This window comes from Belonocnema kinseyi, chromosome 7 (assembly GCF_010883055.1).
Source record: "Belonocnema kinseyi isolate 2016_QV_RU_SX_M_011 chromosome 7, B_treatae_v1, whole genome shotgun sequence".
Classification (NCBI taxonomy): Eukaryota; Metazoa; Arthropoda; class Insecta; order Hymenoptera; family Cynipidae; genus Belonocnema; species Belonocnema kinseyi.
In genome coordinates, this window is record NC_046663.1 from 18,598,075 (window position 1) to 18,614,444 (window position 16,370).

The window sequence follows — 16,370 nt, forward strand, 5'->3', positions numbered from 1 at the left end:
AATTTTTAACTAAGAAGTTGAATTTTTAACCGAAAAGGATCTTTTTTCCAGCAAAAATGGCAAACTTCATTTTCAGTTTAAAAAAAATTCATTTTCTACAAAAAAAAATACCAAATTTAAAAAAAAATTATGAAACCTTCAACTAAAAAATAAATTTTTAACAAAACAGTTAAATTTCCTACCCCCCCCCCCCCCCCCCCCCCTCATCAAAAATGTCAAATTTTTTTTATTTTGGATTAATCTTTAACCAAAAAAATTAATTTTTTGAAAATAGTTGAATTCTCGACCAAAATAATTCAATTTTCAACCCAAAAATACGATTTTTAAACAAAATAAACGAATTTTCAACTAAAACATAAATTAATTTTAAATCAAAGAAAACGAACTTCCATCATAATAGTTCAATTTTTAACCGAAGAAAAAAAATTTCCACTAAAATTTATAAATTTTTGAGCAAAAATGAAACATTAAATTTTACAAAATACATGAATATGTAAATTCTTAGTTGAAAAATTAATTTTTAACCGAAATGATAAATGTTCATCAAAAAATATTAATTTTTAACGCAAAAAAAAATAATTTTCTACAAGGAAAAATAATTTATTAACAAAACACATGAATTTTCATAAAAATAATTTAATCTTCATAAATAAATGGATTTTCAAAAAAAAATTGAATAGTTAAATTCTTCGTTTAAAAATTAATTTTAAATATAAAAAAAAGAATTTACAACAAGTCAGTTAAATTTTCAATCCAAAAGGTAAATTTTTTTTAATTTATTAATTTATTTAATTAATTTTTAATCAAAAAGATGAATTATTATCAAAATACATACATTTTTGACAAAATAAATATTAATAAAAAAAATGAATTTAAAAAAAAAGTTAAATTCTTGGTTAAAAACTAATTTTTTTCAAAAAAATAAACTGTTAAAAAAATACATGAATTTCCATAAAAATAATTTAGTCTTTATAAACAAATGGATTTAAAAGAAATGGTTTGGTAAATTCTTTTTTTTTAAATTAATTTTAAATATTAAAAAAAAAACGAATTTACAACAAATCAGTAAAATTTTCAAACAAAAATGTAAATTTTTTAAAATGAAAAAAATTAATTTTCTAGCAAAAAAGTCGAGTTATTAACAAAATACATAAATTTTCAACAAAATAGTTAAATTTTTATAAAAAAATGATGGATATTCTATAAAAAAAATTGAATACGTTTTTAGATGAAAAATTAATTTTCAATAGGAAAATACAAATTTCCAACAAAACAGTTTAATTTTCAACAATATAAAATGAATTTTCAACCAAAAAGGTAAATTTTCTAACAATTTTCTAAAAATTTATAAATTTACTATCAACAAATATGAACTTTGAACATTATACGCGGATTTAAAAAAATTACATTTTTAATAAAGAAAATGAATTTTCAACTAAAATGATTAATGTTTAACTAAAAAATTAATTTTTAACGAAGAAGACTAATTTTCTACTAAAAAAGATCAATTATTACTAAAATACATACATTTTTATCAAAATAATCAAATATGAATAAAAAAAATTGATTTTACAACAAACAAAAAAATCAAATAGTTAATTTCTTGGTTAAAAAATTAATTTTCAATGAATATTAAATTTTAACGCAAAAAACTAATTTTCTACTAAAAAATAAATTGTTAACAAAATACATGAATTTCCATTAAAATAATTTAATCTTAATAAACAAATGGATTTTAAAAAAATTGAATAGGTAAATTCTTCATTTAAAGACTAATTTTAAATATAAAAAAACTAATTTACAACAAATCAGTAAAATTTTTAACCAAAAAGGTACATTTTTAATCAAAAAGATTAATTTTCTAGCAAAAAATTTGTGTTATTAACAAAATACATGAATTTTTAATAAAATAGTTGAATATTTACCAAAAAAAGATGGATATTCTATACAAAATTGATAAACAAATATTATTAATATATTATAAATATTATTGTTCAACTAAAAAGTTAATTATCAACAAAAAATACTAATTTTCTACTAAAAAGATGATTTCTCACCAAAATAGATACATTTTGCACAAAATAATTAAATATTAATAAATAAAAAAATGGGTTTTCAACTAAAAATCAAAGAGTTATATTTTCAATTAAAAAAAAAACGAATTTGTAATCAAATTGTTAACGTAATTTCCGATATTATATAATTTTGGCCAATTCTAGAGAAATCGGGTCAAAGTTTAATAAAAAAATTTTTTTTTATCTATCAGTAACTTTCTTGCCGATTTATTTATTGTAACGCATTTATTTACACAAATTTGGTAAAAATTCGATATTAAATTTTTACAAAAGTATCGGTTATTATTTTATTTTTTATCAACAAGAAACTCAATTCCTTTTCCATATGTACATATGAGTGTGTCACCAAGTCTGAAAAAAAAACAAAAATTATATTTAAATTCCTAAAATATGAAGCAGTTTTGTAAACAATGAAGTAATTAAATTACTCTTAACTTACTCATCACTTGCACACAAAGTAATGCCTTGAACATCAGACACACAAGTGATGATTTCATTCTCTTTTATTACGGATAATTCCATATTTTTGTAAAAATATTTGTGTACAATAACTTTTTGATCGGTACTAGTGCTATATAGTTTTCCTTCGCAGAATTTTACACCTGCAGAGGATAAAAATTTAATTTATATTTGATATTCTAATGTTAACTAGATTTTTATATGTATACGTAAATTTAAAAAAAATATATGTTTGATATTAGTTGTTTTTTTTTTATTATTAGGTCGTAAAAAAAATTTTTTTCCGCTGGGATTCGAACCTAAGTCTTCAGATTTCCAGTCTGGTACTTTTATTCAGAGCAACCGACCTTCTAAAAACACTGGAACGATAATGCGACAACCTGGGTTCGAATCCCAGCAGAGCCAAATAAATTTTTTTTCACAACTTTAGAGTAAAATTAATATCAGACTTGACAGCCAAAAATGATTTCAAAACAGGGAAAATAGGCTGATTTTTGAGAAAAAAATAGGGGAATAAATTGTTTTAAATGATATTTATGTAGATGCCACATTCAATTCAATTTGAAAAGCTGAGACGTTAAATTTTCCACGCGCAAACAAAAAGAGAATTTTCAGTTGAAAAGTTGAGTTTTTAAGCTAAAAAGTCGAATATTTTAGAACACAGGTAAGTTTTAAATGTAAATTTAAATATAAAAAAAATAAATTTAAATGTAAAATTTAGAACCAAATAGTAAAATTTACAAAAAAAAAGACGAATGATCAAAAAAGAAGATTAATTTTCTTCCCAAAAAGACCAAAAAAATTAATTTTTAAAGAAAATGTTGAATTTTAACAAAAAAAATTTATTTTCTACAAAAAGACCAATTTTCCACAAAATAGATAATTTTCTCACCAAATAGTCTCATTTTCAACCAAAAGCATTAAATCTACACCAAAAAAAAAACGCATTTTTAATAAAATACGTGAATTTTTAATCACATAGTTGATTTTTTAACTAAAAAAATATAAATTTTCAACAAAAAATGGAAAATTTTTAAATTAAAAAATTAATTTTGAACTAAATAGAACGAATTTTTAAACCCGAAAAAGACGCATTTGTAACAAAATACGTTAATTTCTAAACAAATAGTTAAACTCTTAAATAAGAACGTAAATTTTCAACAAAAAATGGAAAATTTTACTTTTCAAATTAAAAAATTAATTTTGAACTAAATAAAACTAATTTTTCACAAGATAGTTAGTTACATTTTCAACTGAAAAATATCAATTTTAAACTAAAAAAGATTAATTTTCATTTTCGACCAGGAGCATTAATTCTACACCAAAAAGACGCATTTTTTACAAAATACGTGAATTTTTAATCAAATAGTTGAATTTTTAAATGAAAAAATATAAATTTTCAAAAAAAAATGGAAAATTTTAATTTTTAAATTAAAAAATTAATTTTGAACTAAATAGAACGAATTTTTAAACCCGAAAAAGACGCATTTGTAACAAAATACGTTAATTTCTAATCAAATAGTTAAACTCTTAAAAAAGAATGTAAATTTTCAACAAAAAAGGGAAACTTTTAATTTTAAAATTAAAAAATTCATTTTGAACTAAACAAAACTAATTTTTCACAAGATAGTTAGTTACATTTTCAACTGAAAAATATTAATTTTAAACTAAAAAAGATTAATTTTCAATTTCGATCAGGAGCATTAATTCTACACCAAAAAGACGCATTTTTAACAAAACACGTGAATTTTTAATCAAATAGTTGAATTTTTAACTAAAAAAAATATAAATTTTCAACAAAAAATGGAAAATTTTACTTTTCAAATTAAAAAATTAATTTTGAACTAAATAAAACTAATTTTTCACAAGATAGTTAGTTACATTTTCAACTGAAAAATATCAATTTTAAACTAAAAAAGATTAATTTTCATTTTCGACCAGGAGCATTAATTCTACGCGAAAAAGACGCATTTTTTACAAAACACGTGAATTTTTAATCAAATAGTTGAATTTTTAACTAAAAAAATATAAATTTTCAACAAAAAAGGGAAACTTTTAATTTTAAAATTAAAAAATTCATTTTGAACTAAACAAAACTAATTTTTCACAAGATAGTTAGTTACATTTTCAACTGAAAAATATCAATTTTAAACTAAAAAAGATTAATTTTCATTTTCGACCAGGAGCATTAATTCTACACCAAAAAGACGCATTTTTTACAAAACACGTGAATTTTTAATCAAATAGTTGAATTTTTAACTAAAAAAATATAAATTTTCAACAAAAAATGGAAAATTTTAATTTTCAAATTAAAAAATTAATTTTGAACTAAATAAAACTAATTTTTCACAAGATAGTTACATTTTCAACTGAAAAATATCAATTTTAAACTAAAAAAGATTAATTTTCATTTTCGACCAGGAGCATTAATTCTACACCAAAAAGACGCATTTTAAACAAAATACGTAAATTTTTAATCAAATAGTTAAATTTTTAATTTAATAATATAAATTTTCAACAAAAAAGGGAAACTTTTAATTTTGAAATTGGAAAATTAGTTTTTAACTAAATAAAACGAATCTTGAACAAGCTAAAAAATTAATTTTCAACAAAAGTGATGAATTGTGAACAGAAAAAAATTTAATGAAAGTAGTTCAACTTTCGACAAAATAGTTGAATTTTTAACTAAAAAATATGAATTTTTAACTAAAAAATACAATTTTCAACAAAAAAAGGAAACTTTTAATTTTCAAATTGAAAAATTAATTTTGAACTAAATAAAATGAATTTTTAACATAATAGTTACATTTTCAAGCTAAAAGATGAATTTTTAACAAAAGTGATCAATTGTCAACAGAAAAAATTTAATGAAAGTAGTTCAACTTTCGACAAAATAGTTTAATTTCCAACTAAATAATATGAATTTTAAACTAAAAAGATGAATTTTCATCAAAAGTTCTAAGTTTTGAGCCAATGAAGAAGAATTTTTATTTTAAAAAGTTACATTTTCAACAAAAAGTAATCAAATTTCTACCAAATAGTTATACTTTCAAATAAATAATTGAATTTTCATTCGAAAAGACGAATTTTCTAAAAAACAGATGAATTTTCCAACCGAAAATTTGAATTGACCCCAAAAAACTTAATTTACAAACAAGCAATTAAACTTTTAACTCAAATGATGAATCTATATCTAAAAATATTAATTTTTTAGATAAGAACAAAAAAGTAAACTTTTACCCAAAAAGTGGAATTTTAGACAACAAAAAAAAAGACACATTTTCAAGGAAAAAATGGAATAGTTACATTTTTAGTTTTAACAAATAATCAATTTTCAACCGCAAGAAAATTTTCTATAGAATATTTGTATTTTTAAACCAAAAAAGATAATTTTTTAACAAAATAGTTCAATTGTGTACCTCTAAAAGATGACAAATATGCAATTGTCTTGATTTTTTAACAAATCGTTAAATTTTCGTCCAAAATAATTGAATTTTCAACACAAAAATAAGAGTTTTAAATAAAACAAATGAATTTACAACTGAAAAAGATACATTTTAAAGCAAAAATATATAAGTAACATTTTTAAATAATAAAATTAATTTTAAACCGAAAAGAACGTACTTTCAACAAAATAGTTAAATTTTAAATTAAAAATTTTATTTTTCAGCAAAAATGGAATAGATAAATATTTAGTTTAAGAACATTAATGTTCAACTAAAAAATGAATTTTGAACCAAATAGTTGAATTCCCAACCAAAATGATGCATTTTTCACCAAAAAGAAAATTTTCTACAAAATAGATTATTTTTTAACCAAAAAGTTGAATTTTCGACCAAAAAAGATAAATTTTCAAGCAAAAATGAATGAGTTGCATTTTTGGTTAAAGAGAATTATTTTTTTTTATAAATTCAATATAATATTTTAATTTTGAATAAAAAAATTAATTTTGGTCAAAATAGTAGAATTTTCGACCAACACAGTGGAATTTTCAATCCAAAAAGACGTCTTTAAACCAAATAAATTAATTTTCATCCAGATAAGTTGAATTTTCAACAAAAAATGACAAATCTTTAAGCAAAAAATAGAATAGTTATATTTCCAGTTTGAAGGATTAATTAAAAAAAAAGAATTTTTAATGAAATGGTTAATTTTTGAACCAAAATATTTAAATTTTCAACCAAAGATGAACAGTTTTTAAAAAAATGAATGAATTTTCAACTTATAAAGATAAATGTTCAAACATGAATAGAAAAAAAAGATTTCCAAATTAAAAAAAAAATTATTTTTAACCAAAAAAATGAATTTTTAAGCAAATAATTTAATTTTCTACCAAAAAGTCGACTTTTTTGCCCAAAAATAGAAATTTTCCAGATAATACATTAACTTGTTACTAAGGAAGATGAATTATCAGCCAAAAAAGTTACTTTGTAATAACAAAGTTGAACTTTCGATCAAAAAAGATAAATTTTCAAGCCAAAATGAAAAAGTTTAATTTTTAGTTTAAAAGGAATCAACAAATTAGTTTAATTTTCAACCAAAAAAATGAATGTTTAACTAAATAGTTTAATTTTCGACGAAATTAGTTGAATTTCCAACAAAAAAAGTCGAGTTTTGAACAAAATAATTAATTTTTAACAAAAAAAATTCAATTTCTACTCAAAAAGGAAAATTTTGAACAAAATACATGAACTTTCAACTACAAAAAAAAAAAGATTAATTTTCGAAAAAAAGTAGTTCTTAATTAGTTAGTTAAATTTCCAAGTGAAAAAGATTAATTTTCAATAAAAACATAAGTTTTAAACCAAAAATAGAATAGTTAAAAAAACTGACTTCAACAAAAAATAAACGAATTCAAGAAAATAGTTTAATTTTCGACAAAAGCGATTTATTTTCAACTGAAAAAATATCTTTAACCAACACAATTTTTAACCAAATAAGTGAATTTTTAACCAAGAAGACGATTTTTTTTGTCCCAAAAATACATATTTTCAAGAATTTTTCATATCAGCCCAAAAAAAAATAATAAATTTTTAATCAAAAAGTTGAATTTTCGACCGACAAAGATAAATTTTCAAGCAAAAAGATTAAAAAAGAAAAAGATTAATTTTCAATAAAAACATCAATTTTCAACCAAAAATCGAATAGTTAAAATAATTGATTCGAACAACAACAAAAAAACGAATTAAAAAAAATAGCTTAATTTTCAAACAAAGCTATTCACTTTCAACTGAAAAAATATCTTTAACAAAATAAAATAAATTTTTAACCAAAAAGAAGAATTTTTCAGTCAAAAAGACATATTTTCAACAAAATAAATAAAGTTTTTATTAAGAAAGGTTAATCATAAGCAAACTGAATTTTTACACAAAAAGTTTAATTTTCGACCAAAAAATATAAATTTTCAAGCAAAAATGAATGAGTTACATTTTCGGTTAAAGAAAATTAATTTTTTTAATATAATAGTTAATTTTTAAGAAAAAAAATCATTTTTGGTTTCCAGTTTCGAAGGATTGATTAAAAAAATGTATTTTGAACGAAATAGTTAATTTTTTAAACGAAATAGTTAAATTTTCAACCAAAGCTGACGATTTGTTTAAAAATGAATGAATTTTCAACTGATAAAGATAAATGTTCTAACATAAATATAAAATTAAGATTTCCAGTTTAAAAAAATTTATTTTCACCCAAAAACAAAATTTTAATCAAATAGTTGAATTATCAACCAAAAGGATGATTTTTTTTTGCCCAACAATAAAAATTTTCAAGAAAATACATTAACTTGTTATTAAAAAAGATGAATCATCGGCCAAAAAAAATTAATTTTTAATCACAAAGTTAAATTTTCGAACAACAAAGATAAATTTGCAAGCAAACATGAAAAAGTTTCGTTTTTAGTTTAAAATAATGAACAAAATACTTAAATTTTCAACAAAAAAATGAATTTTTAACCAAATAGTTTAATTTTCGACCAAATTAATTGAATTTCCAACACAAAAAAGTCAATTTTTGAGCAAAATAAATGAATTTTCAAAAAAAAAGATTAATTTTCTCCTTAGAAAGGAAAATTTGGAACAAAATACATAAACTTTCAACCAAAAAAGATTAATTTTCAATAAAAACATCAATTTTCAACCAAAAATAGAATAGTCAAAAAAATTTATTCTAACAAAAAATAAAAAAATAAATTAAAAATGTAGTTTAATTTTCGACAAAAGCGATTCATTTTCAGCTAAAAAAATATCTTTAACCGAAAAAAAAATTTTAGCCAAATAGTTTAATTTTCAACTAAAAAGAAGATTTTTTTGGTCCAAAAATACAAATTTTCAAGAAAATACATTAACTTGTTAGTAAAAAAGATAATTCATCAGCAAAAAAAATTTTCAATCACAGACTTGAATTTTCGACCAAAAAAAAAAAAAATAAATTGTCCAGCAAAAATGAAAAAGTTTCATTTTTGGTTTAAAAGAATCAACAAAATAGTTAATTTTTGAACCAAAATAGTTAAATTTTTAAACTAAGATGATTTTTAAAAAACAAATGAATTTTCAACTAATAAAAATACATTTTCAAACAAAAATAGAACACTTGGATTTCTGGTTTAAAAAATATCTTTAACCAAAAAAATTCATTTTTAACCAAATAGTTGAATTTTCAATCAAAAGCCAATTTTTTGGCTCAAAAATACAAATTTTCAAGAAAATGCATTAACTTGTTACTAAAAAAGATGAATCAGCAAAAAAAATAATTATTTTTAATCACAAAGTTGAATTTTCGACCAAAAAAGATAAATTTTCAAGCAAAAATGAAAAATTTTCATTTTTAGTTTAAAAGAATCAACAAAATAGTTAATTTTTCAATAAAAACATCAATTTTCCACTAAAAATAGAATAGTTAAAAAAATTCATTCCCACAAAAAATAAAAAAATAAACGAATTAAAAAAAGTAGTTTAATTTTCGACAAAAGCGATTCATTTCCAACTTAAAAAATATCTTCAACCAACAAAAAATTAAATTTTTTCAAAGGAGTTCTACTTTTAATCAAGTAGTTGAACTTTAAACTAAAAAGATTATTTTTTAACAAAATATGTAATAGTTCACATTTCAATATATTTTAGATAAAAATAAAAAACCGGTTAAATTTAACTAAGAAATGCGAGTTTTTAATCAAATGCATAAATCTTCAACTGGAAAAGATAAATTTTCAATAAAAAATAGAATAGTTAAAAAAATTGGTACCAACCAACAACAAAAAGAAATTAAAAAGTAGATTAACTTAAAAACAAAAACGATGCATTTTCAACTGAAAAAAAATCTTCAACCAAAAAAACATTAATTTATAACAAAGGCGTTCTATTTTTAACCAAGTAGTTGAATTTTAAATTAAAAAAGATGATTTGTGATCGAAGCCTGTAATAGTTGATATTTCACGCAAGAAAGTTTTTAATTTAAATAAAAAACAGTTCACCAAAAAATAAGTATTTTCAACAAAATATCTGAATCTTTAACCAAAACAGATTAATTTTCAACCAAATGGTTCAATTTTTAACTAAAAAATATTAAATTTTTACCTAAATAGTTAAATTTTCAATAAAAAAGATAAATTTTTAACAAAAACCTTCTAAAAAGCGGGGAAAAGGGGAAATATTTAAAAAATATTAAATATTGTATAACAATATTTAAATAAATTATATAAGATCATGTGGACAAAAAATTAATAACATCAAACATAATAAAAATGAAACATTAATTAATTTTAAGGACAGAAATGCACGGAAAAATTAAAATTAAATACCAACCTGTTATTTGTGCGCAATGACAAGTCGAGGAATTCCATTTATTTACAATTTGAGCCGATAAGTTTCCGTTTTCAAGGAGAATTAAATTAAAAACAATCAGGCTAAGTAAATTATCATCGCCTCCGCTCACTAATAAATAATTCCCATCAACTTTTTCTAAATCAAAACTGTTAATGCCCGATTGATGTATATGGATTTTCGTAAAAGGTTTCGGAAGCTCTTTTTCCTTCTCCTGATTTTTTATAAAACTAAAATTCCAAAAGTTTATAATACCATCGGTCGCCATTGTCAGTACAATTAAATTATCCTCGTGTGTAAATGAATGCACTTTCAAAATGCAACGACTATATTCAATAGTATTTTCTATTTTCAGTTTGAGATCGTCTCTGTTAAATGAAAATATTCTGAAAAATAAATTATCACAAATAAAAAATTTGAGATTCAACAATTATTTTATTAATTCGGGGTAGCCGTTTTAATCGAGGAAAAAAATCCTCGGGTTTTTGAGATCAGGAAAATTTTTGCATGGTCATTCAATTTAAAAAATTCGAAGCCTAAAAAATCAAAATTGAAGCACTTGAAAAACAACATTTTTTACCTGCTCACTCAATAAAAATGTTAAAAATAAAAAGTTTCTTTTCACCAATTTAGAAAAAAAATTAAAAATAAAAATTTGTTTACCATGAATTTAATCAAAATGTTAAAAAGGAAAACTTGCTACTTACCATTCAGAAAAAAATCAATAAAAATCTAAAAAAAAAAAAAAATCCTTCTGAAAATTCCAGAAATTTGTTTAAAGATTAAATTTAATACCATGAAATATTTATTCAACCTTTAACTAAATAGTACAATTTTCAAACAAAACGATAAATTTTAAAATAAGAAGATTAATTTCCTACCAAACCAAAAATTCTCTACACAAAAAACAAAACTTTAAAACAAATAGTTCAATTTTCAATCCAAAAGATGAATTTTGAACTAAAATGATGAATCTCAAACAAATAAACAAATAAACCTCTTACTAAAGTAGTTCAAATTTGATAAAATAGTTGAATTTTCAACCAAAAAAATAAATTTTTGAATAAAGAGATTAATTTTTTATCAAACAAGACGAACTTTTAACAAAATAGATGAATTTTAAACCAAATATTAAAATTTTCAAACAAAATAATAAATTTTCAAGTAAGAAAATTAATTTTTCATTGAACAAGACATATTTATATCAAAATAGAATAATTCTTATCCAAAAAGTTGAATTTTAAAACAAAAAGATAATAATAAAATAACTAAAATAAAACAAATAATAAATTTTTAATATGTAGCTCAATTTTGAGCCAAATAGTTAAATTTTCAAACAAAAAGATGATTATTTTTAATAAGAAGATTAATTTTATGCCAAACAAGACAAAATTGGATCAAAAAAGATTAATTTTAAACAAAATAGTTGAATTTTTGACCAAGATTGTGAATTTTCTTTCGAAAAAGACTAATTTTTAACAAAATAAATTTATTTTCAACTAAAAAGATGAATTTTCAAATAAAAAGATTGCCTTTCTACCAAAAAATACCCATTTTCAACAAAAAAGATGAATTTTTAACCAAATAGTTCATTTTCAATCAAAAAGATGAATTTTCAACGAAAAAGATTAATTCCCTACCAAAAATATAAAATTTTAACCAAAAAAAATGGAATTTTTTACCATGAAGAGTGATTTTCAATAAAAAATATAAATTTTTTAACAAAAAGATAAAAATTTTCAACAAAATGGATGAATTTTTAACCAAATAATTAAATTTTCAACTGAAAAGATAAATTTTTGAATTACGAGATTAATTTTTTATAAAACAAGACGAATTTTTAATAAAATAGATGAATTTTAAACCAAATATTCAAATTATCTAACCAACCAATAAATTTTCAAATAAAATAAATAATTTTTCACTAAACAAGATACACTGATATCGAAATAGAATAATTTGTATCCAAATAGTTGAATTTTCAACGAAAAAGATTAATTTCCTACCAAAAAATATATGAATGTTAAATAAAAAAATATATATTTTTAACCAAAAAATGGAATTTTTTACCATGAACAGTGATTTTCAATGAAAAATATTAATTTTCTACTAAAAAGATTTAAAAAATTTCAACAAAGTAGATGAATTAAAAAAAACAATTAAATTTTCAACCAAAAAGATGAATTTTCAACTAAGATCATTAATTTTATACCAAACAAGATAAATTTTCAATAAAAGAAATGAACTTAAGCCAAATAGTTGAATTTTTAAAGAAAAAGATTTGTTTTCTACCAAAAAAGACCAAAAAAGAAATAAATTTATTCAACAACAAAATATATGGATTTTAAACAAAGTAGTTGAATTTTTATCAAGAAGACGAATTCTCAACGAAAAAAAAATTATTTCCTACCAAAAAGACAAATTTTTAATAAAATAGATGAGTTGTTAACGAAATAATTAAATTTTTAACCCAAAAGATAAATTTTCAAATAAGACGATTAATTTTAAACTAAACAAAACCAATTTTCAATCAAAAGAAATAAATTTTAATCTAAAGAGTTGAATTTTCAACCATAAATGTTAATTTACTAACAAAAAAGATATTCATTTGCATCAAAAGAGATCAATTTTAAAACAAATAGTTGAATTTTTAACTAAGAATGTGAATTTTCAATGTAAAAGATTAATTTTCTACCGAAAAAGACAAATTTTTAATAAAATAAATATAATATAATAGGTAAAGTTTCAACCAAAAATTTGTATTTTTAGAAAAGAAGATTGATTTTCTACCAAATAGTTCAATTTTCAACCAAAAAGATGAATTTTTAACTAAAAAAAATTAACTTCCTACTAAAAAAGATATGACTTTTTAACAAAATATAGGAATTTTAAACCAAATAGTTGAATTTTTTTCAAAGGATATGAATTATCAACTAAAAATATTAATTTTCTACCGAAAAAAAATACAAATTTTCAAAAAAGAAGATTGATTTTTCACCAAATCAGACAAATTTCCATTAAGAGAAATGATTTTAAACCAAAAAGTTGCTTTTTTACTCAAAAAGTTGAATTTTCAAATAAAAGATTAGTTTTCTACCAAAAAAAAGACAAGTTTTCAACAAAATGGATGAATTTTTAACCAAATTGTTAAATTTTCAACTAAAAAGATGAATATTTAACCAAGAAGATTAATTTCCTAACAAAAAATATATTAATTTCTATAAAAAGTGATGAATTTTCAAATAGTTGAATGTTTAACCAAGAATTAGAATTTTCAACGTAGATTTTTTCTACCAAAAAGACCAATTTTCAACAAAATGGATGAATTTTTAAAGAAATAATTAAATTTTCAACTAAAAAGATGAATTTTCTACCGAAATAATGAATTTTCAATCAAAATAATAAATGTTGAAAAAATTAATTTAAATTTAAACCCAATAGTTCACTTTCAATCAACAAAATGAATTTTCAGCAAAAAATATTAATTTCCCACCAAGAAAGATATAAATCTTCAACAAAAAATATAAATTTTTAACCAAGAAGCTGAATTTTAAACTAAGATGTTTAATTTTCTACCACAAGAAGAAAAATTTTCAACAACAAAAAAATGTTTAACTAAGATTTAAAATTTTAACCAGAAGGTGAATTTTCAAGGAAAATGATCAATTTTCTACCAAAAAAGAGAAATTTTTAAGAAAATAAAGTAATTTTAACCAAGAAGATAAACTTTCCAATAAGAAGCTTGATTTTCTATCAAATAGTTGAATTTTTACCCAAAAAATTCAATTTTTATGTATAAAGATTAGTTTTCTACACAAAACAAAAACAAATTTTTAACAAAATGGCTGAATTTTTAACCAAATATTGAAAAATTTCAACTAAAGAGAATAGTTTTCAAGTTAGAAAATTAATTTTCTACCAAAAAGACAAATTTTTAACCAAATATTTAAATTTTCAACGGGTAAAGAAAATGTTTTGAATAATGAGATTAATTTTTTCTTAAACAAGACGAATTTTTAGCAAACCAGATGAATCTTAAACCAAATATTAAAATTTTTTAAAATATAATAAATTTTCAAATAAGAAAATTAATTTTTCATTCAACAAGACACATTTATATGAAAATGGAATATTTTTTATCCAAATAGTTGAATTTTCAACCAAAAATATAATAATAAAATAAATAATAAATTTTTAATAAGTAGTTCAATTCTGAACCAAATAGTTAAATTTTCAACCAAAAATGTGAATTTGAAAAAAAATAACATTAATTTTACACCAAACAGGTCAAGCTTTTATCAAAAGAGATGAATTTTAAACCAAATAATTGATTTTTTTACCAAGATTATGAATTTTCAACAAAAAAGATTAATTTTTCTATCAAAAAAGTTATGAATTTTCAACAAAATATATTAAATTTGACTGAAAAAGTGGATTTTTTTTACCAAGAAGAGCAATTTTCAGCGAAAAATGTTAATTTTATACCAAAAAGATAAAAAATTTCAACAAAATGGATGAATTAAAAAAAATAATTAAATTTTCAACCAAAAAGATGAATTTTTAAATAAGATAATTAATTTGATACCAAAGAAGAAACATGTTCAATAAAATAAATTATTTTATTTTCATTAAAATAGTTTCATTTTAAACGAAATAGTTAAATTTTTGGACCAGAATATGAGTTTTTAACAAAGAAGATTTTTTATAGGGAAAAAAGAAAAATTTTCAAGAAAATGGATGAATTGTTAATGAAATAAATACATTTTTAACCAAAAACATTATATTCCCACTAAAATAATGAATATTCAAAAAAATAATCAATTTTTAACAATGTAATATAATTTTAAACCAAATAGTTCATTTTCTATCAACAAGATGAATTTTTAGCAAAAAGATTAATTTACTACCAAAAAAATACGAGTTTCTATGAAAAATATAAATTTTTAACCAAAAAGTGGAATTTTTTTCGAAAAAGACAAATTTTCAACAAAATGGATGAGTTTTTAACGCAATAAATAAATTTTTAATGAAAATATAAATTAAGAAAATTGATTCTGTACCAAATCAGACAAATTTTCAATAAAAGAAATGAATTTTAAATCAAATAGTTGAATTTCTTTCTAAAAATTTGAATTTTCAACGAGAAAGATTAATTTTCTACCAAAAAGACCAATTTTGAACAAAAAGGATGATTTTTAACCTAACAGTTCATTTTCAATCAACAAGATGAATTTTCAACAAAAAAGATTAATTTCCTACCAAAAAAGATATTAATTTTCAACAAAAAATCTAAATTTTTAACCAAACAGTGGAATTTTTTACCAAGAAGAGAAATTTTCAACGAAATATATTAATTTTCTACCAAAAAAATAAAAAATTTTAACAAAATGGATGAATTTTTAACAAAACAATTAAATTTTTCAATCAAAAACATACTTTCTAACGAATTAAGACAAATTTTCAATAAAAGAAACGAATTTTAAATCAAATAGTTGAATTTTGTATAAACAGTTGAATTTTCAACGAGAGAGATTAGTTTTCTACCAAAAGATTAATTTCCTACCAGAAAAGATATCAATTTTCAACAAAAAATATAAATTTTTAACCAAACAATGGTATTTTTTACCAAGAAGAGAAATTTTCAACGAAATATATTAATTTTCTACCAAAAAAATAAAAATTTTAACAAAATGGATGAATTTTTAACAAAACAATTAAATTTTCAATCAAAAATATACTATCTAACGAATTAGACAAATTTTCAATAAAAGAAATGAATTTTAAACCAAATAGTTGAAATTTTGTCTAAACAGTTGAATTTTCAACGAGAAAGATTAGTTTTCTACCAAAAGATTAATTTCCTACCAGAAAAGATATCAATTTTCAACAACAAATATAAATTTTTAAAACCAAACAGTGGAATTTTTTACCAAGAAGAGCAATTTTCAACGAAATATATTAATTTTCTACCAAAAAAATAAAAAATTTTAACAAAATGGATGAATTTTTAACAAAACAA

The 16,370-nt window shown here is 20.3% G+C and overlaps 1 protein-coding gene across 1 annotated transcript in view; it reads right to left on the reverse strand.

Annotated features, from left to right (window-relative positions):
- Positions 1–2,284: 2,284 nt before the first annotated feature.
- Positions 2,285–16,370, reverse strand: part of LOC117176159 (WD repeat-containing protein 6) — a 46,950-nt gene continuing 32,864 nt past the window's right edge. Inside the window, exons 7-9 of the mRNA XM_033366245.1 lie at positions 10,334–10,737; positions 2,515–2,677; positions 2,285–2,426 (exon numbers count right to left, since the gene is read on the reverse strand). Of these exons, the coding sequence (XP_033222136.1) occupies positions 2,363–2,426; positions 2,515–2,677; positions 10,334–10,737 (631 nt within the window). The 3' untranslated portion in view covers positions 2,285–2,362. The remainder of the gene's footprint in view (positions 2,427–2,514; positions 2,678–10,333; positions 10,738–16,370) is intronic.